Source organism: Nyctereutes procyonoides, unplaced genomic scaffold, assembly GCF_905146905.1.
Source record: "Nyctereutes procyonoides isolate TBG_1078 unplaced genomic scaffold, NYPRO_anot_genome, whole genome shotgun sequence".
NCBI classification, from domain to species: Eukaryota; Metazoa; Chordata; class Mammalia; order Carnivora; family Canidae; genus Nyctereutes; species Nyctereutes procyonoides.
This window is the reverse complement of record NW_026575155.1, coordinates 501,069-528,084: the sequence shown is the minus strand read 5'-3', so window position 1 is coordinate 528,084 and position 27,016 is coordinate 501,069. Positions and strand designations below refer to the sequence as shown.

Sequence of the window (27,016 nt, the reverse complement as noted above, 5' to 3'; positions counted from 1 at the left end):
GGCTCTATTTGAGGCTTTCAGCAGTGAATGCCCAGAAAGGCTTACCAAGCAATGCAAGCAGATCTCCTCAATGAGGTTTCATGGGAGAGTTTACTTTGGACATAAGAAACCTGCTGAGCACGAGTGTGTGTGTGTTATGTCCATTCGTTCTATCCGTTATTGAGCAAAAGATATTAAAATCTCTGACATTTTCTCATGTGGTGCCATCAGGTTTTACTTTTGTATTTTGAGGCTTTGTTTTTAGGCACAAAAAAACTGGGAGCGGTTATGTCCTCCTTTACCCTCATACCTCCCCATATCATTATGAAATGCCTCCTTCTTCCTGGTAATATGTTTTGCTCTGAAGTTACTGTGTCTAATATTAAAGCTATTTCAGCTTTGTTTTGATTAATATTACCATAGCATATCATTTTTCATCCTTATACTTCTGCTTAACCTATCTGTCTTTATATTTGAGGTGCATTTCTTATAGGCATCATATGGTTGAATCTTGCCTTTTAATCGAGAAGACCATCGCATGAAGTTATTGATATAGTTATACCTAAATCTGTCATCTGGCTGTGTTTCCTATTTGTTCCATCTGTTCTTTGTCCCCTTTTGCTGCTGCTTTTTTTTTTTTTTTTTTGACAACTTTTGCACCAACAGAATTTTTTTATGATTTTCTTCTGTGCCCTTTGTAGGGTTTTTAGTGTTAACTCTTTATTTTGCTATTTTAGTGTTTTCCTTAGGATTTTAGAAAATTTTTCTAATACTTCACAATATTATACCAGTACAAGTGATACTATGCCACTTCACATATATTACAAGAACCTCATACTCAAACTCTTCCATTTCTTCTTTCCCAGTCTGGGCTGTTGTCATACTTTTTGCATTCTTCAATATTGTTAATTTTCTTTTAAATAGTTTTTTAAAGAGTTTTACATAGTAAGAAAAATATTTACCATTTCCCCTGGTGTTCTTTATTCTTCGTGTCGATCCATATGGAATCCTTTTCCTTCTACCCAGAGGACTTCTTTAAAAAAATTTTTTTAATGCATGTAGATTGGTGAAGAATTCGTTTGCTTGGGTGGTGTTACCTGTAAAGATCTTTATTTCACCTTTGTTTTTGAAAGATATTTTTGCTGGGTATAGAATTTTCAAATGAAGTTTTCTTCTTCAGCTACTTTAATGATGTTCTATTGCCTTATTTTTGTTGTTTCCCACATGAATGCTTATATCCTTTATCTCTGTAAATAATATATCCTATTATTATTATTATTATTATTATTATTATTATTATTATTATTATTGACAGGGGCGAGTGAGCAGAGGGAGAGAGAGAATCTTAAGCAACCTCCACACCCAGCACAGAGCCCAATACAGGGCTTGATCTCAGGACCCTGAGATCATGACCTGAGTAGAAATCAAGAGTCAGTTACTTAACCAGCTGAACTACCCAGGCACCCCTCCTCTTTTTTGTTTAATCTAGCTGCTCTGAAGATTTTCTCTTTATCACCAGTTTCAAGTAATTTGATTATGATGTATATCAATCAGCCATTAATCACATCATGCTTATTTTTCATCTCATACGTTTCACATCTAGAAGTTTAGTCTGGTTTTTGTTTGTTGTTTTCATTTACTCTGTTTCTTAAGTTTTTGAACCTATGGAATGCATTATGTGTAGTAACTTTTACTATCTTGGGTTGCCACCTCTAAGATCTGCATCAGCTTTGGATCAATTTTGATTTTTTTTCATTATATATGCTCCTTCATCATTTCATACCTAGTACTTTTTTATTGGCTGTCAGACATCATGAACTTTACCTTGTTGAGCGCTAGATACTTTTGTATACCTCTGTTCTTAGCTTTGTTCTGCAGTGTTTTTGAATTACTCAGAAATACTTTGATCCTTTTTGGGTTTTGCTTTTAAGACTTGTTAGGTGGGATCAGAGCAGTTATCAGTTGATGGCTCCTGGTTCTCCAGTAGAAGGTTAGGATCCTCTTGAGTAATCCAGAATACTGTTTTCCCATCTGGATAGTAGAAACAAGTCCTCTTTCTGACCTGTGTAAATACCAGGCACGATTGCCTCTAATCCTTTTGAATGTATTTTTTCTCCCCATGGCCTCATTTGGATTATTTTACTTTCATACCCTGATAATTACTCAGCTACTATCTCAACAGGGGCATTACATGCAAATCTGGGCAACTCTGTCCTTCCCAACACTCTCTTGTGACTGCTGGCAGCTCTCATCCCCCTAGATTCTGACTTGACCGTCTTAACTGTGACAGTCCACCAGGCTCCAGCTGGGCTCCTGCACCTGGAGCAACAGCCTAGAAACTCAAGATGACAAGCTTGAAGAGTCGTAGGGTTCATCTCATTCGTTTCCTCTTTCACAGTGTTCGCCACCCATCATCCAAAACATAGTTCTTACAGACAGGTTATGACAAGCAGTCGAGTAAATCTGATTCTCATTACTCCTATCTTGCTAAAAAGGAGCAGTTTGCATATATTATGTAACTAAACCAAAAAGCCACCCATTTACATTGATTCCTCACATTTTGATTTTTCTTTTTATGCTGACATTACAGCACAGGAAGCTCCGAGGAACCCTAAGAGCTTCCGGTACTCTCATAGATGGTGAAACAGGATTGACCCTGTTCCACCAATAGCATCACTGAGATCGAGTGTCTGGTCCAGGGTGACACTGCTACACTGGTTAATGGACACAGTGGAGCTGCGAATCACAGTTGACCACCACAGTGCCCTCTTACTAGACCATGCTTCCTCTCTGAACAAAAAGCTTTTGAAAAAAAATATCACATTAGCATTTTCATTTTCTATTCAGAAAAAAAAAATCTCTATTCTAGCACTGCACAGTAAAAATTCTGTTTACATGCATTTGGAGAAAAAGTTCCTTGGTTACCCTCTTTTTCTAGAGGACTCGATTTTGGGGTCAGGACCATTGGGATCATTTGCCAGGGCAGGGCAGAGGGGTGTAGGTGTTGAGCCCAGAATCTTAATCGGTGATATTTAGTGGATTATTGCACGTGAAAGTTCAATCTCCAAAGTAGGGTCTTTGCTATGTGGACATCAAGATCTAAATATAAGATGAGAACTGAAAGAAGTCCTTCACAAACAAATACACATTCAGAACCTTCAGTTCCACCCCATCTGCCGTCATAGGAAATAGTGATGAAAAGAATGTTTCCCAGAGCTTCCTGTGTTCCCAAAGGAGATCAATTCAGACTGGTCATAATTGTGCTTGTTCTGGGCCTGTCAGTGTCTTCATGTAGAATTAAACATCATGCCTATTTGAAATAAAAATTAAAGACTGGATTAGGGAGAACTGTTTTGCCGTAAAAAAGAAAATCAGGGCACCTGGGTGGCTTAGAGGTTGAGCGTCTGCCTTTGGCTCAGGTCGTGATTCTGATCGAGTCCCACATCAGGCTCCCTGCAGCTTCTCCCTCTGCCTGTGTCTCTGCCTCTGTGTGTGTGTCTCTCATGAATAAATAAATAAAATCTTAAAAAAAAAAAAAAAATCAGGGACATCAGGGTAGCTTGGTAAGTTAAGTGTCTGCCTTCAGCTCAGGTCATGATCCCAGGGTCCTGGGATCAAGCAAGCCCCACATTGGGCTCCCTGCTCAGCAGGGAGTCTGCTTCTCTCTCTGCCTCTCTCCTCACTTATGTGCTCTGTCTCTCTCTCTCTCTCAAATAAAAAAATAAAATCTTAAAAAAAAGTCAGACTGTTGTTGATTGATCCAAGAAGTCTATCACATTTTTACCTAGAAATGCATAAACCTCTCCCATGTAATAAAAACTGGGGCTGGATAATCATGAGCCTACACTCCTGGCATTACCTGCCATTTTTGTGAAGTTAATAATAAGTGTTTTATTTAAATTTTATTTTGAGTGTTTATTTTAACGCATAGCTTGACATGGCCTTAGCTCTGAACTTTGGAAAAACACAAGAAAATTCTAAGTCCCTTTTTAAGAACTTTTCTGTATTGCTGAAAAATCAAAAACAAAAATCACTTGTGCCAGTTACTGTCTGAGGAATATTGGAGCCACAAACAAATTTTTCGGAGATCTCCATCATACTTAACACAGTGCATGTAAAATATGAAATATTCAGTAAATGTTAGTCAAATATGAGGAAATGATGTAGTCAAGTTTTTTCCTGTGGTTTCTACAGCTGATAGCACCTTTGAAATAGCTATCCCATTAACCCTGACCATATTCTACTAACCCCAGCCTTTGCCAGATAGGAGTCTGAAACAACATGGATTATTTCCAGTCTTTCTGGGCTCAGATTTAATCCATAATTTTATCTGCATTTTTCAACCTGAGCATGGATGTATTATGTGATGTTGTTTTTGTGCAGCTAGAATTCTTTGCTATACTATGAATTTCATTTGTGAGTCCCTGTGTCTGTATGTCCTTTATGTTCTAAAATTCCTCTTTCAGGAATTATGTGCCTGCTGGCTGGCTGATCCAGTAAATAGCCTATCTAAAATGCATTGTTTGAATTATATGTAGAATTTTACAATATCCAAAAACTTCCAGTATTATGACAAATAAAACAGTTGTTTCTTCCTCAGGAATAGTTTGGTCTTTGCACTCAGGATAAACTCTTAATCTGTAGAGGACTAATGACTCTTCTAAGGACCAGCCCGTTTAACTTTTTCACTTTCCTTAAAGTTTCCTTTAAGGAAAGTTATCCTTCCCCCACCCAGAAATGTGAAATTCCTCTCCAGAGTTGCATCACACATGATTACTCTTCCATCACACTTGGCTCACTACCAAACCAAGTACAACCTAAAACAAAATTGTCATTATTTAACAATCAGGCATCTACCTATGCTTCTGACTTCTTACTTTCTCAGAGCTCCTATCAGGCAACTTGTGGCCTCATGAAAGATGAGTTAAATCTGATCTGAGCCTTCCTTTTTGTAACTGTCAGGATTCTACTTCTTAGATGGAGAGAAGACAATGATATTGCCTGACTTTCCAAAATTATCTGCAATCTGAAGAGCAGTTAGCCTTAAGCAAGCTCTTGTACAGTTGAACTAAAGGCTAGATAGGAATTTCTGTTTAAAATAAAGCTTCCCATGGTAGGCGTAGGTCTGAAAAAACTCAGGAGCTCCTAATTAGAACTGAAATGTGTTAAAAGATGAGAGATGAGTAACAAAAGCTTTCTTTGTAATTCTGAGATTTTTGGTGTCTTTACAGATACTTATTCTATTTTTTTTAAGATTTTATTTATTTATTCATGACAGACACAGAGAGAGAGAGAGAGAGGCAGAGACACAGGCAGAGGGAGAAGCAGGCTCCATGCAGGGAGCCCAACGTGGGACTCGATCCCGGGTCTCCAGGATCAGGCCCTTGGCTGAAGGTGGCGCTAAACCACTGAGCCACCCGGGCCACCCCAACAGATACTTATTCTAAATCTCCCATTAGACAACATCTTTATTATCCTGACTGTGACAACTTTTTTTTTATATATATTTATTTTTGAGAGAGAGAGACTCAAGCAGGCTGCTTAACTGACTGAGCCACCCGGGTGCCCCCAACCACAATAACTCCAGCATTGTCTATGTGGTAATGATAATTAGGAAATGTTTTCAAGTCTGTCTGTCTTGTCCATATGCCAGTGGTGTTGTGTTGTTTTTTCTCCAGCGTCTCGTGATTGCAGCCATCTTTTCCACACTGAAATTAGTTTTCATGCTTAATATCTGATGCCTCACATTCAGATTCTCAACATTCAGTTGAGGAGGAAGAAAAAAATGGGCACTTTCTTTAACACCAGCACTCTTTCCTTTCTCATTTCTGATTAGTTTGACCAAATGTTAAGTTTTTCTGAGATTCTGGAAAACTGCCACATAGCATTCTTTGGTAGAACATTAAATCTCACATTAATGATTTGTGAGATTTCTTATCACACATGACTTCTTACTTTCTTAGAGCTCAGAACATGGTTTTGTCCCTAGTTGGAGATTTGGTACATACATTCTAATGGCAAGGCAAGAAATGTTCAATAAGCAGCAGCAAAATCATTGGAGAAATAAAGGACGGAAATTTTTTTAAAATTTTTATTTATTTATGATAGTCACACACACACACACACAGAGAGAGAGAGAGAGAGGCAGAGACACAGGCAGAGGGAGAAGCAGGCTCCATGCACCGGGAGCCCAATGTGGGATTCGATCCCGGGTCTCCAGGATCACGCCCTGGGCCAAAAGGCGCTAAACCGCTGCGCCACCCAGGGATCCCTAAAGGACGGAAATTAATGGATGTGGGCACCTGGGTGGCTCAGTTCAGTTAAGCGTCTGCCTTCAGCTCAGGCCATGATCCCAGAGTCCTGGGATCGAGTTCTGCAATAGGCTCCCTGCTCTACACAGAGGCTTCTCCCTCTGCCCCTCCCCCACCTCCTGCTTGTCTCTTTCTCACAAAAATAAAAAAATAAAAATATTTTAAAAAAATTAATGGGTGCAGAATTGAGGTGGTTAACTTGGGCATTGTATAAGTTTTCATGTGATACTGCAAACTGCCCATCTCCTTCAAGTCTTCATTTTCTACTGATGACTTCGGGCCAACAAAGAATTGTGAACATTTAGAGAACATATGTAGAGAGCATGTATCTACATGCCAAGGTGAATACGGTACATCTGTACCTCAATATGGTGGACAGTAAATAAGTTAAAAAGTAGTTTACCTAGTTTTTAATATTGAAAGCACTGAGACAGATGAGTCCCAGGATGTTTAATACATTCTTCCCTCAAACTTTTAATATAACAAAAATTTTGTAGAGCTGACCTGAGTGTACTTAAATGCTAAAAGACTGCAAGGTTGAAAATCACCTTGAAGAAATGTAAATAATCATCTTATACCTTATATATTTATTACTCATGCATTCATCATTCATTTATTTATTTTTAGATGAGATCTATAAAAATTGGTGAGTGAAAGAAGACTCATTGACTTGAGAGCTTTTAAGGACAGACCCAGTAACAAATGGAAAAGATAACAGGAGAATTTGCATTCAGTGAACAAAATCCTATAGACTATGCTGAGTGGTTTATATGCTGTTTCAGTAAAGCCTCTCAATATGACCTCCTTACCTTGCTTTGACTCTTTACCAGGCTCAATAGATCTTCTAAAGACCCAATGGGAAGTATATAACTAGAGATACTAGCACTTCTCATTTGTAATTGAATTAAGGTAAACAGAAAATTATGAAGTATGGGGGTGCCTGGGTGGCTCAGTCAGTTAAGCATCCAACTCTTGATTTTGGCTCAGGTCATGAAATCAAGCCCTGCATCAGGCTTTGCACTCAGTGGAGAGTCTGCTTCAGATTCTCTCTTTCCCTCTGCCTCTCCCATCCCATGCTCTCTTGCATGCTCTTTCTCTCTCTAAAAATAAAAATAGGGTACCTGGGTGGCTCAGTGGTTGAGTGCCTGCCTTTGGCTCAGATCGTGATCCCAGAATGCTGGGATCGAGTCCTGCATCAGGCTCCTCGCAAAGAGCCTGCCTCTCCCCCTACTATGTCTCTGCCTCTCTCTGTGTATGTCTCTCATGAATAAATAAAGTCTTCTTAACAAAAATCTTTTTTTATAAAAGGAAGAAAATTATGAAATATGTAGGAAAGGCATTATCTTGAAAGCTTTCCTGAGCCTCTGAGTCCACATTCATCACCAGATTCCCTCCACAGCAGAGCCCTGCTTCATCACAGCCTTTGAAGTCAAAACAGCTCTTCATCAGATTCATAGTCAAAACATACAGCCCTGGGATGTCCTTTCTCATTCCAACATAGGTTGCATTTACAGATTTATATGTGGATATCTGTTTTCATTTTATCCTTCAAAATCAAAACCCATTATGGAAACATAAATATTTCATTTTTTAGACAAATGCATAAAAGCACATTATTTAAGGATCCAGAGGTCATTACCTGTACCTGCCCTTAACCTGCTGGGCATTTTAGGCATTATATGTAGAACAGATAGCAACGAGGGATCTTCTTCTAGAAACACGTATGCACACACGCAGAATTACACATGGTTTTCAGAGAGTTCACTCATTTTGTGAAGCTCATCCGCTAATTAGTTCAAAGATCCTAAGTTGCATTATTTATATAAGCTTTGTCTCCAGTTTCTTCACATTAATGTTTCCCCTAGGTCAAGGTGCTGTGGTTGGCGAGAGTATGAGGAAAGGGTGAAATTTAAATATAAATATACATATGTTTGAGCATGGTGTAACCAGTTAGAGGATGTGGGAAGTAAAAATGCCAAAATGCAAGTATGAATATGCAAAATTAGAACATATTGTAACTCTCTTCTAAAAAGTCAAGACTGTATCATAGTTGGCATTTGTCAGGTGATGAGACCATTTGACAAATCTTTGCAAAGGTCTGTGGTATACTTCTAAGCATCCTTTGTTTATGGTTTCTTCTGTACTTCTGTGGGCTTTGCCTTCTGGGTTTTATTAATCTGTTCATCATTAAGAGCTTCGATGTGATTCACTGCTTGACTGAGCAAGAGTTGAAGACCTGCCATGCAAGTCTAGAGAATTTCTGGCCCTTTGCCCTCAGTTTGGTTGATCTAAGTTCTGTATCCAGTGCATGCTGTAGTTGGTCCAGAAGTGTTGATCCTGGGCTTTGGGTCAGGTCCTGAACTTCAGTTCTGTATGCGCTCTCCACTGATTTTCAGCTGTGGTCTGTGTGACTCTGCTCTCAGTATTCTGACACCAAAGGGGTGAGGCTTTTCCCAAACTTTGACTGCTTCTGACTCTAACAACCATCGTTGTAATAGGCCCTACTGGTAAAGGGCTTGGGTGTCCTATTTCAGACTCCAATCCCAGGTGTCAGATATTTTCACTCACATTTTTCCTTCTGACCAACCAGCCATGAATCAGAATCAGAATCAGCCACGACCCTCTCCTTGGGTTTGATAATTTACTAGTACAACTCACAGAACTCAGGTTAGTGCTTTATTTATCATTAGCAACTGTAAGGGACACAACCCAGGAATAGCCAGATGGAAGCAATACATGGGGCCAGGTATGAGGGAAGGGGTGTGGAGCTTGCCGGCCCTCTTTGTGACCTCGTTGTGTTCACCAGCTGGGAAGCTGTCCTGAACCCCATGGTAAGGGGTTTTTTATGGGAGTTTCATTAGGTAGGCACGACTGATTAAATCCCTGGTCACTGGTGACTGAATTCAATCTCTAGTCCCTCTCCCCTCCCTGGAGGACAGAGGATGAGGCTGAAAGTTCCAGCCACCACCCTCTCAGAGTCACTGGGCTAGCCTACCAGAGACAACTCTTTATCACTTCAAGTGTCCAAAGGCTCTTGTGACAGGAACCAGGGGTGAAAGGATGAAGACTGAATATTCTGACAAAAGATGCTCCTGTCACTCATGTCACTCAGGAAATGACAAGAGTTTTAGGAGCTCTGTGTCAAAGGATCGGGAAAAAGAGGCCGAGTATATATTCCTTATGAGGTCACGGTACCCCAAATCAGTTCTTTCTGAGAGCTAACAAAATATCCTGAAAAAAAAAAAAAAAAAGCTATACAAAGCCCACCAGATTTGACAGCAGGTCACTAAACTGAGTGACAATAAAAACCACCCTTAGTTCCTATATTTTATAGTAGATTTCAGCACCTGTCTTTAATTCCCAGGTTTGTCATCTACATAACCTATCACATGGAATAACCGACTTAATTAAAAAGGATTTCTTCCTCCTTCATTTGCAAATTGGGGTTACTTATTCTACTCTTTCACAATTAGGATTGTTCTAGCTTTCATTAGCCACATTAGAAAAAAAGGATTAAGCAAAGGTTGAAATGAGATTGTGAAGTAGTAACATACCTTCCTCCCTAAGAAAAGACAGTCTAGAAGATGCCCTTAGGATGGAATTCAATGGAGGTTCTGTTGCCAAGTCCATATTAGGAAGTTGTCTGTTTCCCTATGGAGGAGGGAAGGAATGGGATGATGATTTCTGTTTTCCTGGGAGCCATCATGTTCTATTACAGCACAAGGCCAGAGCCAAAGCCATTACCTGGTTGGTTGAGAAGGGGTGTCATCTAATGCCTCTTTGTTATCAGACCTTGAGAGACCCTGAATGCAGGCAGACACAAGAATAAATGCTCTTTCTTCAGTCGCTTCCTCAAGACTCTACTGTTCTACTTGGCATAGAATTGTCATTTGCCTTCTTATACTCTCTTTAAGCTACAGACACCACGTATGTGCTCTTCTGAAGAAAGAAATGTGGATGAATTTTGTGGTGAACTTTAAAAATTTAGTTCAACTACCAGCTTTAAAGACAAACACTGCTATGATCCAGAGATTCCTTTAGACACTTAGGTGAATGTCTTTTCTTCCCCTTTAGATTCTTAAAACTGGGGGTACATGTGAAATGCTGAAATTTTGCCCAAGTGGCAAAATAAACCTGACACCATCTCAAGCAGAAAAAGGTTTAACTCTTAAGAGTGTTGCCTTAAAACCTGCATGGAAACTGTATACATTTTACATTTACATGCTTAAGATTTCTTGAAATCTGGGGCACCTGTGTGGCTCAGTCTGTTAAGCGGTTGCTTTTGGCTCAGGTCATGATCCCAGGGTCCTGGCATCCAGCCCCTGCATGGAGCTCCCTTTTCAGTGGGGAGTCTGCTTCTCCCTTTCCCTCTGCCCCCCGTCCCCAACTCATGCTCTCTCTCATGCTCTTTCTCTCTCAAATAAATTAAAGCTTAAAAAATAACAAGATCTCTTGAAATCCAAGATGTAGAACTGTAAAAATAATGGTCTGTTTGTGAATACAGGAGATATTTGTATTTTCTTGATAGATGATTAACTTTCCTGGTTATAGGATTGGAAACCACTGGGATGCAATTTAATGCTCCAAAAGAAGGCTTTTTGAATAAGTCCCTAGTCACTTGGAAAGGTTATGGCGCTCCTCATAAAGTCACTCATTTATTTCCTCCTCTTTGGTGGGAGTACACTCAGGGCTGTTAAGGGCTCCTGACATATCATTCCCTCTCATCAGGAAATGGTTTAAGACACAGGTGTCTATTATGATAAGATGCAGGATTTCTAAATCAAGCATAAAGCTACAGAATGGAACAGTAGGGCCAATTAGTTGTTTTTATATACCGTCTACTATGGAATAAAAAGCCTACACATTCAGACATGAATGGCATTGACATCTGTTAAATGTACGTGATTGACCCTAAGTCCAGGAACACAAAACGTGAAATTGCATTTAAAAAACAAACAAACAAGGCGCCTGGGTGGCTCAGTTGCTTAAGTGTTTACACGTGTGCTTTCTGCTCTGGTCATGATCCCAGGGTCCCAGAGTCCTGGGATCAAATCCCACGTTGGGCTCCCTGCTCAACAGGGAATCTGCTTCTCCCTCTCTGCCTGTCACTCCCCTGTTGTGCTCTCTCCCTCTCTCTCTCTCTCTGTCAAGCAAATAAATAAAATCTTAAAAAAAAAAAAAGTGAAAAGCAATACATTTGAGAACAGGGTAAATTAATTTTTTTAAATATCATCTTTTATAGGAAAAGGCCATGAAATGTCTTTCAAAATTTACATCAACATGACATCAAAACCCAAGCCATAAGAAAACAAGCGATGTCCTCTTTTGAAATTAATGAAATGAATTCTTGTTGATAATAGTTTGAATATGCTTCCTAGAGGAATCCAGCACTCTGGATGGATAGATCAAGTGGGGCTGTAAAATCAATGTTTCATGAAAATTGGGAATGAATCTTAGCGGAGAGATGCTTATTTTCAACTCAGATACCACAAAGGATAGATTTTGCTACTGCAGCTACTTGTGAAATCACATTCGGCTCTAGATTATTCATTAATTTAATTAACAAACATTTTTAGCAAGCAAATTGTGCCAGGAACTGTGCCAGCAGCTAGAGATATCTTAAAACTTTCCTTCCAAGAAAGGAAAATGGTTAATGTTCCACAAGGTAAATCTTCTATTTTAGGTTAAGTCTAATCCATTTTAGTAAGAAGTCTAATCATTTTAGTAATGCCCAGTCTTAATCCTTTGAGAAATTCCTTTTGAAATTATTTTTTAAAATGCCTTATGGATAGTGAATCAGATAGTGAATGGATTTTAGTGCCAAATGAAAAGTGTCAGATCAGATGCAAATAGATACTTTGTTATTAGAAACAATAGTGACAATAAAAAAGGATTGGATGTAATTAGTCCCTCTGGGGCAGAGTTTTTCCTTTTATTTTCTCTGTTCTTTGCTATAAATTTTAATAATAAGATTAGCCATCCATTGCCAGTAGTATAATCAGATTGTAGTATGAATACATACGCTATCTAAATTATGAAGTAGGGGGAATTTGCCTGGCCAAAAAAAAAAAATGTTACTAGTTACAGAAGATTTAAAGACTTAAGAATGATTGAAAGCATATGCATAGAGATTGAAACATGTTTCTTAAACTCTGCTTACTACCAATATGCCTGAGCTACTGAATTTTTATGCTCATTTTTCTAATCACATGAACAGTCTTAACTGTAACTGTTGTAACAACAGTAACACCATTCACTTTAAGAGAATACATTCCTAATTTTTATCTTATTCTTGTGTGAATATTACTGTTTTTAATTAAAATTTTAAGAAACTTATCTTTATCCTAGCATAATGAAATAAAACACCCTAAGAGATTCCCTGTTATTCTACAATATGGTAAATATGATATACATCTAGAAATAACTAGTTTTAAGCCTTGGTAATTCTGTATCCTGACTAAAAGTAGTAAAAGCAATTACTTCTTTATTTGATTGAAATATGCATGAATCATATACCAAAGGCAGGACCCTTTTTCCTGTTTTTTTTTTTTTTTTGACCTAAAGCAAATGAAAAATATAAAAGTATAGGGAGATGTTATCTGTTTTTCTTTGTTACCTAAAAGTAGTATTTGTTTCTGAGGTGTAGACATAACTGCTATTTTATTTGGTATGATTTATCTACCCACTTCAGCATAAGAGCTAATCTGATTTTTTTTTCCATTTCTAAGCATGATTCTTAGAAATGTATTTGCATGAATAAATCAACCAAGCAGAACCATGTAATTCATTTATTGAGAGGCATGGTAATGTGTTCCTGAATTATCTCATGCCCTGAGGCATAGGCATTAGGAAGAAAAAGGCTTATGTTTGTATTAGACACACACACAGTGTGTATTTGAGCTCATATAAACAATGATGAGGTCATAGCTTACAATGGGCTCTTAGGGCTCACTATCCTTGCAGGAGCTTTGTTCCCTGGTAGAGAGATGTGGAAGCCTAGGGAGTCATGAGATCCTGGTGTGTTATCGTTTCATTGTCAAGCTCTAGGGATTTGGTGCGGGAAGTTAGGAAGATATTTCTGAAATGAAGAAATACTGGTATTAAATAAGATAAGCAAATTTAAACACATGAACACATTCACCATTTAATTATTTATCTTAGCACATGAGAAGGATTTAGAACTAAAATCCATGCGTGTCACAAAAGCCTAACTTTTAACAATAATACCTTTAATTATTTTCTAGTAATCCTCAACAGTTTGACAAAGACAGTCCCCCTGTCTTGCTCTTTCACCTCCCACTTCTGACACAATAACTAAAGCAAAGTGGAGTGCCAAAAACCAGGGACGGCAGCTGAGAGATTGAATAAGCTAAATCTGGATGGTCTCCTACATAATGAAAAGAGTGGATATTATCATGTCCCCAAAGAATATTATCTGAGCTTATAAGCACTAGATACTCAGGCAAGGACTCCTAGAACAGACCCGTTTCTAGCCACTCAGTTATTTCTTTCTGTTTTCAACTGTGTAAGTTACTTTTTGGAGTTGTCTTTAGTTGATCCATGTTAGAGTTTCTCTGAAATGCAGGATCACATAGCAGTGGAAACAACGGGTTTGGGAGCCAGGGTTACATTAGCTGTTCTCAGTGTACCCAGGGAATAGCTTTCTTAACTAGCTGTGTAACTAGCCACATAGCCCTCAAGCTTTGTGCTTTGTTTTATCCAGGATAAAACCCCAGTTGTAGGATTGATGGGAAGATTTGGTGAGTTACTATGCATAAGGCACATGGTCTCTCTCATTCTATAAGGACTAAGTGTGGGACTGCTATTGCTTAGAGGAAAGAAGACGGGTAGGCGTTGGAGGCAAGGTCTGCGTGGGAGAAATGTGTATCGTGTTCCTGCTGTGAACTAATAAGCATGACCCTGGGTAGCTAACACAGAACTTTTTTTCTTTTTAATTTTATTCATTTATGAGAGTGTGTGAGTGCACACTTGAGCATGGTGGGGGGGGGGGTGGGAGGGAAACAAAGAAGCAGACTCCCCACTAAGCGCTGACTCCCACACAGGGCTCCATCCCAGGACCTCGAGATCATGATCTGAGCTGAAGTCTGGACACTTCAACCTATTGAGCCATCCAGACACCCCAACACAGAATATTTTTAATACTCACTATGCTCAATATGAAAAATACATTCTCTGAATGGCACAGAAGAGAAAATTGGAGCCTAGATAATTTGGGGACTCTCATGTTCGTTTTAAAATTGATGTTAACAGTAATAATTGGCAAGTGGGAATGCTGTTTTTGGTGATAGTAGAAGAAAAAAGGGGAGACCCAGATGTTAGTTATCAGAAGTTACTTCCCCATTCTCTAGTTCGAGATTGAGATTTAATGCAGGAATGCCAAGACCACTGGGAGCCTTTACATTCCAGTGTACACACTCATCCCTGACCATCATTTTGTGACAGAATGCCTTCGAGGAACATTCCTAGGTATCTGGGCTGCAGATAAATAGGTAGATAGATTGATCGATTAATAGATATGATAAAAGCAATCCTTATGTTTAGTTGAAGTATTTTTGCTTACATGAGCTCTTTAAAGAAAAAAATTCAATTTTCCTCAAAACAATGAAGCCTTTTTAAGGGAAAAAATTAAATATAGCAACTAAGAAAGTATATGAAGCCAATCAAAGGCAGGGACATCATGAATAGATACAATTAATGGTCACCCTTTTCTGTCTCCAGCCTTGGAGGCATCGTTGTACTAGAACTAGAGGGAGAATCCTGTAGGGCTCCATGTCGAATAACAAGCCAAGGATCAAGGGTATATGATTTTCTGACTGCATAATCCTACATACAAAATATCTGTCACGTTCAATAATAGCCTGTGCCTTTAAACCAGTCATCTTTTAAATATAGAGTTATAATCAATGTAGCTCTTCAATTGTTCTCTTTTACTGCTTTTCTTCTCTTAGGATTTAAAAGCTCATTCTCTGATTTGTAGATTCAACTAGATTTCAGAGTACAAATGAGAAGTATAATGATGTGCTACCAAAAGCTGTGTTTCCAGCTGTGATGTATACCTTTTTTGGAGTTATGGGGAAGCACATTTCTTGTAGGGTGAAAGAAATAGGGCAGATGAGCACAGGTTTATTTTCTCTTTATTGTGTTTATTTCCTTTCTTAAGTATAGGAATGTGACCTGTGGAAAGCATAAAGCAAGCAAGTCACCCTCTCTGAGTCAGGCACTGGGTACTGTGATTCCTGATAAAGAAAGACCAGATCTGGCCCTAAGGGGTCTCACAATTGAACAAAGCAATCAAAAACAAATAATTTAATAGATTGTGTGAAGTGCAATAGTGGGGATGTATGTAGCATTTCATGGGAGCACAAAAAAAGGATACCACTTGTACCTGGGATGTCAGGGAGGTGACCTCTAAGTTAACCAAAAGAAAAAGGGAGGGACATCCCACAAAATATTACAACTTTGATCCTATACCTCCAACATACCACCTCTAGAAATAAAATCCATACCTTCCAGCTGGCTTTCACGGTGTCCATGACCTAGTTGATGATAATAACCAGGTTTGCCCAAATGACCAAAATTCTTTTCCTGACATGAACTTTCATAGGATTTTGTTTGTTTGTTTGTTTGTTTGTCTGTTTTAATAACCAAGAAATGTATATCTTTGGAAATAATTTTATAAAATCACATAGTAGGATACATATAGCAATAGAATCATTTAAGACAGAGGAGCTTTTGTTCTTTCTTATTGGGATGAATGTTTTCAAGTAAGACTGAAATAAAAATGAAATAGAACCAATTAGAAAAAAGTAGAAGCACTTAAGAAACTTAATTGTTGGTGAAAGAATTAGAATCTGATGGTGTAGAAAGAATTTAATTAAATTTCAAAGCAAAATAACTACAGTTCCACATTGGCCTTGCTCCTGGGAAAGTATACTATGTCTTAAAGCTTATCAGTTATTCCTTGGCCTACAAATCATTAGTGGTTATCTATTACTTTTCTCATTTTGATTATTATATTTTATATGCTTACTGACGATGGGATTATTTGTACCGTATCACCATTGATATAACCATTAAGATTGTGCATATAGAAATGTAGTCTTGTATATGCCCCTTTATATTTCGGTGGGAAAGGAGGAAGGATCTAACTTAAATGTGACATCCCAAAACCATCTCTCTGTAACAGAATACTGCCATTTAAAAAGAAAATGTTGATTAAGGGCAGTCATCATATATGTCAAATGCTAAATACTCTTGTTGAAATGAAAAGTGGCCAATCAACTAAGTAATTACCCATTAAGACAGAGGTGAGAAAATTGCAAAAAGATGACTCACAGTCCTTTCACATTAGAGAATGAGTTAGTGGGACCTCTGACCCACCGCCCCAGGAATAAGCAATATTTTGCACAAACCTGAAAGCTGTTGTTTTTTTGTTTTTCATTTTTTTCCACCACAGCCTCGTCATGTGTTCAACATGCTAAAGAAGTATGTCCGTGCTGAACAGAAAGACAGGCAGCACACCCTAAAGCATTTTGAACATGTACGCATGGTGGATCCAAAGAAAGCTGCTCAGATCCGGTCCCAGGTAAACACAGAATGTGCTCTTCGTATGCAGCCTTGACAATCCAATAGGCTTGCTCTTTGAGTTAGATCTTTAGGTATTTCCAGAGTACCTGTGGGTACTTTACCTTTATAGCAAGAGATGTTTAATATCTGGTAAATTCTAAAGGCTCTTCTTAGACCAACATGTGACTTGACATTTTCTGTGGCTTGACATTTTCTGATCTATGAAAATAACAAGAAATATAAAAATCTCAAGTGTTGACTGCCAGTTCTTAAGGAACCATTTAAAACTAATGACTAAAATGAAGACAACAAAAGTTATATTAGCCAAAACCTCTAAAATTGGTTCTGTTAACTTGTGACAGGCAGTCATAAACTCCACTGCTACCACAGTGCTAGGATATAATGTGAGCCTAAATGAAGCCCTGTAATAATATGTTTTATTTCCATTCCCAAAGGTTGACAAATGAGATCTACCCCTGGCCATCTGAAATTTTACATTTCTGTAAATAGAAGAATTTTAAATAACTAGATGGATGGATGAATAGAATGAAAGAAATAACTGGTCAAATTGAAATATGTTCCTATCTTTTGAAAAATTTGCACTGAAATAGATTTAGGGCATTAGGGGTTATTTAGGGACCCTAAATATTAGGAATCAGAGTTGGACAGAAATGCTCTTTTCACTTGGCTTTGTAATTATGGCTACAAGCATGTAATACGGTGGGAAGTTTAAAGTAGTTCTAACGTTACAGAATAAAGGATGGAAGAACAAAAAAAATCATGATGACCTTTCAGGTCACAAGTTCCAGCAGCGTATTGTCAGTTTTATTTTGGAAGTTTGTATCTGTCTGTGGTGCTTGGTAAGGAAAACAACTTCTCCCTGCTCCAAAGATGCCTCACCTGGAGCTGTTGCCCTTTATTGCAGGTTATGACACATCTCCGTGTGATTTACGAGCGCATGAACCAGTCCCTCTCTCTGCTCTACAATGTGCCCGCAGTGGCTGAGGAGATTCAAGATGAAGTCGGTAAGTAAGGTCTTCTCTTGACGCCAAGCATTTAAATGTATTCTTCTCCTGTTGGAGAGAAAAATCAGCTACCTGAGTGTGTCTGCAGCAAGAACCACCAGTTTTCTGATCTGTGGGAGGAGAAACAGCGGGGCGGGGGGGTGGAAATCATCATCACCTCATGAGTGGCATGGTATCCTCATTTCATCGGTGAAGGAGCTCAGGCTTAGAATTTAAGAAATGTACTTGCCTGTGGCACACATATCCTAAGGAGCAGAGCAAAAGCTCCAAACTGCATCTGTGTTCCAACTTCGAAGTTATTGTTGTATTCAGTAATGCATCTTTCTCTGGTGCCCCTCCCCTAATAGCCATGAGTGTTCTCTGAGCCATGTGGTTGTTTAAAGTCATGATATATTTGCCCCCCATCTTTCATTAAGCTTCTATTTTGAAATAATCATAGATTCATGGAAAAATAGTACAGAGAGGTCCAGTATGCACATCACCCCCCTTCCTCAAGAGTAACATCTTCCATAACTATGATAGTTCTCAAAACCAGGAAATGGACATTGTGTACCCACTCTTTTATGTCCCGAGTTTTCCTAATGCCATGTTTAATAGTTCATATGAGTAAGTTCTCTCATTTTTGTTTTTCTTGGAAAGGGAGTAGAGTATCACATAAAATAAGTCTCTACAAACCCCACCCCCCAATGCCCATATTTGTTTAACTTGACCTCTTAAAAGTACATGGGTGGCAGTTACGCTAGTGAATCTTTCAACATAAAAGAACTGAATGTATCCTCGAGATTTGGTACAGAAGCTGTCAAGAAATAAACAACCTGTCCTTCTCCGTAAACAGGCTTGCCCTTTGTTAATTGAGTTGGAAATGGGTCCATGTTATGAGAACATGAGAAATGAGAACACCCAGGATGTTGTAGATGGGTACACCCATCACAGGAATTCCTCCTTTGAAGTGCCCGAAACACTCCTTGGCTTGCTTTTTACGTTTCATGCCAGTGCTATTGTACTCGCTCTTTTCTAACCCAGCACTGCTCTATAAATGTTGCTTGTATTGCTATCAAATATTTGGCATGCATCAGACAATGAGGATCTGCTCATGATGTGTATTAACACACGGAATCAAGTATACTTCAAGCCACATGCTTGGAAAAAAAAACTTCATAATAATGCTATCTAAACTAATGTTCAGAAGGAATTCAGTGTTGAACGAGATCTCTTTTTTTTAAGATTTTATTTATTTATTCATGAGAGACACAGGGAGAAAAAGAGACACAGGCAGAGGGAGAAGCAGACTCCCTGTGGGGAGCCTGATGTGGGACTCGATCCCAGGACCACGGGATCACGACCTGAGCCAAAGGCAGATGCTCAACTGCTGAGCTACCCAGGCATCCCCCTTGAGCTATATCTTAAGAGGATAGTCAGGAGAGTTTTTAGTCTATACCATGGATTAAAGAGAAGCTTTCCAGTTAATCTTCCACTCTATTACATTTCTGTAAGAAATGAATATTCTTGTTACATATATTTGGGGGCAGAAATTTGTAAAGAACTTTTAAAACACTGCATCTCAAGTAAGTATAAGAAAATTCCCCATTCAGGTATAGAAAGGACAAAAATCAAAGAAATCATCACTCTTAATGAACTGGAGCACATGTCTCCTAGATGAATGTATTTTTGCCTGATACCTGTCTTAACAAGCTTATTTTCACGTATGTCTTCAATTGAGATACTGTTAGTAATACCAAACTATAGAGAAATAAGCCATTGTGAAGGACTAGAAAGTTAATGACCAATATACCACTCTCACCCAGTAATTATGGTTGGCTCTTTATCACTAAATTATCAGAGCTTTCTATTCAGCAAAATACTACTGAAAACAGTGGCCACCAATGAGTCACACTTCCACAGAACAGATGGTGAATCAGATATCTTGTGTGTTGCAAAATGCCCAAGAATAGGACAATACAGTGAACTTCAGATCTCAGTGACAGGGAGGATATTCAGATAAATTAGAATCATGGAAATTTTTTCTTACAAAAAAAAAAGAAAACCTCAACTATGAAGTTGAATTGAGAACATGGTATTTTTTTGTTAATTTTTGTCATTCTAAATGTACTAATACGAAATCCTGAAAGATAATCTTTTGAAAAATCTTTCTTGCTTCCATTTTTAAATGGCCATTTCCCATAGAAAGAGAAGTTTGCCTTAATGAACTTCCATTAAGTAGACCTATTTACCTACCATTCGAGCTCCCAAGTACTATACCTAACAACATTTTACAGTATTGTCCTGTATAATTTCCATGACCCTCTGCTATTTGGTCATCTGTCCAATTCACATACTTTGACACTCATTTTATTAAATAATGTTGCCTACCTTCACTTTCTTTCCTATCAGAGTCTGAGACTATTTATTTGATTTGCTTCACCAGTAAGTGTGAATAACCAAAACTGCTCTATTTGTTTTGTGAAAGCTTGTGTTTTTTATAATTTTATAATAATTTTTTAGTTTGGTTTGAATTATTATGTGCAAGTTCCCAGGCACAGCCCATATATTACTTCATGTTTTCCGTTTAAGAAAAAGAGTAATTTGCATGCAAATTATGAAGTTTCCTTGCAAGAAAAGGCTTAAGGCATTGTTTGTGGGGGGGGGGGGGGAGTTCCCTTATTCATTTAAAATAGCTGTTTAGGACTTTGCTTTTTATTCAGCAAATGATAGAATCAATATATTCCTGAAAATACACATCTTCAATGTCCATATGCTGTTTTAATTGTCTTTTAACCCTTGCAAAAGGCAGTATTCCTTCATCTCTGCTCTTCAGCTCAGCCTTTGCTTTGTGAGATTGCTATTTCAAAATGATTAGGGTTTTATGTCCTTTGTAATCTTTCTTACATCTTTGCTAAAAGGATTCTTTTCTATCCTTTCTATCAGCACTGAGTTATTTATCAGAGTGCTTCATTTTGCAGCTACCTCAAGGCTAAAAATATTGGCGCTCCCAATTCGGAGATGGCTGTCTCACAGAAGGCTATAATGACCAATTTATGAGAAAAGCAGTAGGAAGGAAAGGGGAAGGAAGGAATCATTGTTTTGTACCCTGGGCTTTTTTTCTTTTAGCATTCAAAATTAATAAAAACATGCATTATTATAAACCAGATGTTGGAGGGATCTCTGGCTGAATAAATCCACAATGAATGGGGTAGGAGTGAAAAATGTGGCAGGGGATCAAGGAACTCGTGCTCATGAAAGAATGCTTATAATTTATTATTACAATTTTACTATGGCCTCTTGATAGAACTCTTTGGGGAAAATTCAGCATGCTTATTTCAAAGACAGTGTTTCCATTCTCTGCCCCTCACAAACCTACTGATTTGGGGATTTAATGGATCCAAAGTACTTTAAGTTGAAAATAGAATACTTATAGCAGTTGCCAAACCAACAAAATGGAACATTGATTTCTACCGAGAATTTTAAGTATCCTTGTATGTAATTGTTAGTCAAGGAAGAGCAGCAAGGAGAAAATAAATTATAAGAGGAGGTGAGACAGCTATCAACTAATTGGAGTCATGCTCTTCGTTTTCATAAGGAATACCTTTTAAATGTATATACATTTATTATTTTATAGATGATTCAGGTATTTGGAAATGAGAACATTTGTTTCATAAGTTACCAAAGATATACTCCTTCTTTAGTTTTACCAATAGTCTCCGAGCTCCTTTTCACATTTTCCCCAGCATAGGCACCTGAATTACAGGTACGGCCAACATTTGTCAAGGTATTATCTTTGTCCCCCTCTTTTTTTTAAGATTTTATTTATTTATTCATGAGAGACACAGGCAGAGGGAGAAGCAGGCTCCTTGCAGGAAGCTCGATGTGGGATTCAATCCCGGGACTCCAGGATCACCCCCTATGCCAAAGGCACATGCTCAACCACTGAGCCACCCAGGTATCCCTCTTCGTCCCCTTCTTGACAAGACAGTTCCTTTTCCAGAATAGACCCACTTATTTCATTTATTTATTTATTTATTTTTAAATTGAAGTATAACTGACATAAAACATTATATTTTATGGTTTCAGGTGTACAACATGATTTCATATACGGTATCTGTATACATTGCAAAATGATTGCCATAAGTCTACTTAACAACTGTCCCCGTACAGAGTTAAATTTTTTTCTTGTCATGAGAACTTTTAAGATCTGCTCACTTAGCAGCTTTTAAATATGCGGTAGAGTCACATTAATTACAGCAGCATGCTGTACATTACATCACCATGACTTATTTTCTAGCTGAAAGTGTGTACCTTTTGCCCCCCATTATCCATTTTGCCCACCTCCCAGCCCTTGCTCCTGGCAACCACCAATTTGTTCTCCATATCTATGAGTATGGGTTTTTTTAGATTCTACACTTATATTTGTCCTTCTCTGATTGACTTACTTCACTTAGCATAATGCCCTCATGGCCCATCCATGTTATCACAAATGGCAAGAATCCTTTCTTTTTTATGGCTAAATAATATGCCATTGTATGTATATGAATATGTGTGTGTGCGCATGTATGTACATTGCATCTTCTATATCCATTCACCCATTGGTGGACATTAGGTTATTTTCATGTTTTGGTCATTATAAGTAGTGCTGCAATGAACACGGGGTGCATACATCTTTTCAAATTTGTGTTCCCATTTTCTTTGGATACATACCCAGAAGTGAAATTGTTGGATCATATGGTATTTCATTTTTAATCTTTGAGGAACCTCCATGTTGTTTAACATGGAAGTAGCACCAGTTTACATTTCTGCCAACAGTGCACACAGGTTCCCTTTTCTCCACATCTTCACCAACACTTGTTATTTCTTGTCTTTTTGATAATAGCTTCAAACAGTTGTGGTTCGAAACACTGTGGTGTGGTTTTGATGTACATTTCCCTGATAGTGATGTTGAGCATCTTTTCATGTGTCTTTGGCCATTTGTATGTCTTCATTGGAAGAATATCTGTTCAAATCCTCTGCCCATTTTTTAATTAGATTGTTTTTGTGGGTTTTTGTAATTTTTTTTTGTTTTTGCTTTTGAGTTGTATGAATTCTTTATATCTTTTGCATATTAACCTCTTTTTTTAAGATTTTATTTATTCATGAGAGACAGAGAGAGAGAGAGGCAGAGACATAGGCAGAGGGAGAAGCAGGTTCCCTGTGGAGAGCCTGATGTGGAACTTGATCCCGGACCCTGGGATCACGACCTGAGCCAAAGGCAGATGCTCAACCACTGAGCCATCCAGATGCTCTGGTTATTAATCTCTTATTAGATATATGATTTGCAAATATTCTTCTCTCAGTAGGTTGCCTTCTTATTTTGTTGATGATTTACTTTGTTGTGTAGAAGCTTCTTAGTTTCTTATCTTTGCTTTTGTTACTTTTGCTTTTAGAATCAGACCAACACTGATGTCAAGGAGCCTACTACCTGTGTTTTCTTCCAGGGGTTTTATGGTTTCAGATCTTACATTCAGGTCTTTAATCCATTTTTTAATTCATTTTCATATGTGGTATAAGATAGGGGTCTAGTTTCATGCCTTCGCATGTAGCTGTTCAGTTTTCCCAGCACCATTTGTTGAAGAGATTGTCCTTTCCCACTTGTATATTTTTTATTCTTTTGTCAGAAATTAATTGACCATATGTATGTGGGTTTATTTCTGCTCCATTGATCTATATGTCTATTTTTATGCCAGTAAAATTTTGATTGCTATAGCTTTATAATCTAGTTTGAAATCAGGGAGCATGATGCCTCCCACTTGTTCTTCTTTCTCAAGATTGCTTTGGCTATTTAGAGTTTTTTGCATAGAACCATTTATTTTTTAAATGAGAAAATGATAATACATTGTCAAGTGAACCTGCATACAAACAAACATTTTAATCTCCAAAATGGGAAAGTATATAATGACAGTAGCACCCCAGTTTCTTGATGCTTTGACTGCCGTGTTAATGTATCTCTAGCCAGCAAAATAGAGCCCTGCCATACCAGTGAAGTCATAGCTCCCACTCAAATGGTCTGTAAACAGTCTTAGGAGGTTACAACCCTTAAGTGTTTAACTTGTCCATAGTGGCTAGTTTCATGCTTTGTATTTAGCTCTCTATACTTTATTTGGATGAGATATGTAAACTGTCTTTTTCTTCCTTAGAAGTTTAGTTATTGGGATCCCTGGGTGGCGCAGCGGTTTGGCGCCTGCCTTTGGCCCAGGGCGCGATCCTGAAGACCCGGGATCGAATCCCACGTCGGGCTCCCAGTGCATGGAGCCTGCTTCTCCCTCTGCCTATGTCTCTGCCTCTCTCTCTCTCCCTCTGTGACTATCATAAATAAATAAAAATTAAAAAAAAATAAAAATAAAAATAAAAATAAATAAAAAAAAAAGTTTAGTTATTGAATCTAAAATTACAATGTATGTATCATCCAGATGATCTGTGGACATCTTTGCTAAAGTCCTTTTAGAAGTTGACATGTAACAGGCACCTGGGTGGCTTCAAAAGGTTTTGCATTAGATCTGTAGGTCAATGTGAGTAGTATTGCTATCGTAATTCTTTAATGAAGTTTAAAAAACACTGTAGCTACTTGAACAGATATCCACTATGAAATGATTCCACTCTGACCCCATTTGGGAGGGTTACTGTTTAGAAATAGAAGGAAAATTAATTTAGCAAACTGGCACCTTTTACTCCAAATGTTGCTTTTCCTTAAATCATGATGACTGTGACACATCTGTGGTTTTTGTCTGTTCTCATGCCATTTCTCTTTTGCCACCCACTTGGTCGAGGGTGAAGCTTAAAACAGTGCCTCCCACACCAAGTTCTGCTGATTCCTGTTATGATCCAGTACAGGTCTCAAGTTTTTTCTTAACTCACTAGCTCTTTATGTTTGGCCCTGTAATTTGAATTAAAACCCAAAAGGAAATCTTTAGTAGCTAAATCTTTAGTAACTCAGAACGATTGAGGAGTGAAGTCTGACCACAGTGGTGGCTGCTAGACTACTTCTTGGCATAGAATCCTACAGCAGATGTGTCCTGATTTTTTTTTTTTTTTTTGGTAGAATCTTGGGAAAAACTAGTGATTTTAGACTGGAAGAGTAGCTGGTTATTTTGTTTTTCACAAGCAGCTGCCTCCAAGGTTCATATTTTAAAAGAGGAGGGAAAAATTGCAGTATACCTGCCACTCTAAATATAGAGATGCATTGAAATTGAGATTAATTTTGAAATATATTTCCACAAAGACTAACTGGGAATGAGATGAATGTGTTTGCATGTGCGATAGAGTATGGAAGGAATGTTAATTTGCCTCTTGCTGTTTAACTCGGAAACAAATTTTGCAATGTATTCCCCGAGTGAGCCCCATTACTTTTTGTTAACTGTTCTCCTGTCATATATAATATGGGCTGCTTGAGAAAGTAGGTCGTAGACAGTAGGGTAGCGTACCTGATAAATAACAAGAGATGAATCCATTAATTTATTTCAGATTATGAGGCAGTTGTACAGAGGAATGTTGACTGGGTATGAATTAAAACTGTTCAGAAAGAACTCTTTGGCCTTCAAGTCAGAAACACATGGTCAAAGGGCCAAGGCCAGGGCTGTTACTTAATTTCAACTAGTGTTGACAGATTTATTGACCTACGATAGTGGGTTTAAAGTAGCCTATTTAATGTGTTGGGTTTTTTATAAATATTGTTCATTTATTAAAACATGAGTTAAAGCTGACTATTTCTTTGAAACAGTAAATGATGACTCCTTGTATTGACCTGTGCATTGCTCTGTCTTTGCTTTTGGTTTTGGTGGCACTTAGGGGAGCCTACCCATCTCTTGAGAGCAGATGTTTGGCTTCCTCTTTAACACTGAACTTGGTAAACCTGGTCCTAAGGCCATAGAGACCATAGATACTGTCGTCTTAGAGAAGGAAGAAGGGGCAGCTGCAAGTCGCATGCCTTGCAGAAACAATAGCCTGAGCCAGCTTGCCCTTGGCAGACTATTCATCTTCTTTTTCAGAGGCTGTAACAGAGAAGTGGTAGCTCTGAGGCTATAGTGATTTGTTCTGAAGCTTTGCCAAGTTATGAAGGAACTTCCTGGGATGTGAGCAGTGGAGGGCTGGAAGCACAAGAGGGAACATATCCTATTAATATGATTATACTTATTAGCATTTCATACTGTTTTTATTTAGTAAGCTCTAGAAGCAACCAGATTTCACGTTCTGGGTTTGGGGTAGGGGTTGGTCGAAAGATTACTCTTCAAAATTCTAAATTAGTCACTCTTCTACCAAAACCCTACCTTCACTTTGTTGATTATTAAGACTTGGAGGAATTAAAATGGATTTACTCTCAAATGATAGTCAACATATGTGGTAGAAGGGAAAGTTCCAGACATCCTCTTTTTGATATAACATACGACATAAGAAAAGTATTGTGTATGTAGCTGGATGTGAAAGCATTGATCATTCATAATGTGACCTTCCTGTATTACATTAAAACTGTTTTCTTTACCTAAGGAAGGACTGTGACCAAGTAACATATGCTTCTGCTTCTCTCTGTTTATGTTTCCAATGATATCAGAAAGCAGTTTTCTAAACTTTTCATATATGAAACTTTGTTATTCTAGTTTAGTTACAATTTTTTGTTACTCTTTTCTATTATCAGATTTTATCACGTCAAAAGGAAGCTAACATTATCATTGCCACTGAGAGCTTAATAATAAACATCTTCATTCTCAGTGACCTCTCAAAGTGGTCTTAGAAGGTTTCAGAGGTATATCTGTGGTGCTCACTTCAGCACATCTCCTAAAATTGAAACAATACAGAAAAGATTAACGTGGTTCCTACGCAAGTATGAGATGCAAATTTATGAAGCATCCCCTATTTTTCCTTATTTCACTTATATCTAGAGGATGACTTAGAGGCATCTAGAGTAATAAATTCACAGAGACTGAAAGTAGAATAGTAATTGTCAGGTCCTAGGGGAAGGAAGGAATGAGGAGTTCGGGTTTAATGGTGCAGAGTTTCAGTTCGGGAAGATAAAAAAAAGCTCTGGAAAAAGACAGTAGTGATGGTTTCACAACACTGTGAATGCATTTAATGCCAATGAGCTATACACTTAAA

At 38.1% G+C, this 27,016-nt stretch overlaps 1 protein-coding gene and 1 non-coding gene across 3 annotated transcripts in view; both read left to right on the top strand.

The window, feature by feature from the left end:
* Positions 1-27,016, top strand: part of APP (amyloid beta precursor protein) — a 264,416-nt gene that overhangs the window by 183,472 nt on the left and 53,928 nt on the right. For both annotated transcript variants that reach the window (XM_055313495.1, XM_055313494.1), the window contains 2 exons: positions 16,768-16,896; positions 17,803-17,902. In XM_055313495.1, coding sequence (XP_055169470.1) covers positions 16,768-16,896; positions 17,803-17,902 — 229 coding nt within the window. The remainder of the gene's footprint in view (positions 1-16,767; positions 16,897-17,802; positions 17,903-27,016) is intronic.
* Positions 26,678-26,781, top strand: LOC129502260 (U6 spliceosomal RNA). The gene has a single exon (XR_008662913.1). It is a non-coding gene; the product is annotated as a U6 spliceosomal RNA (small nuclear RNA).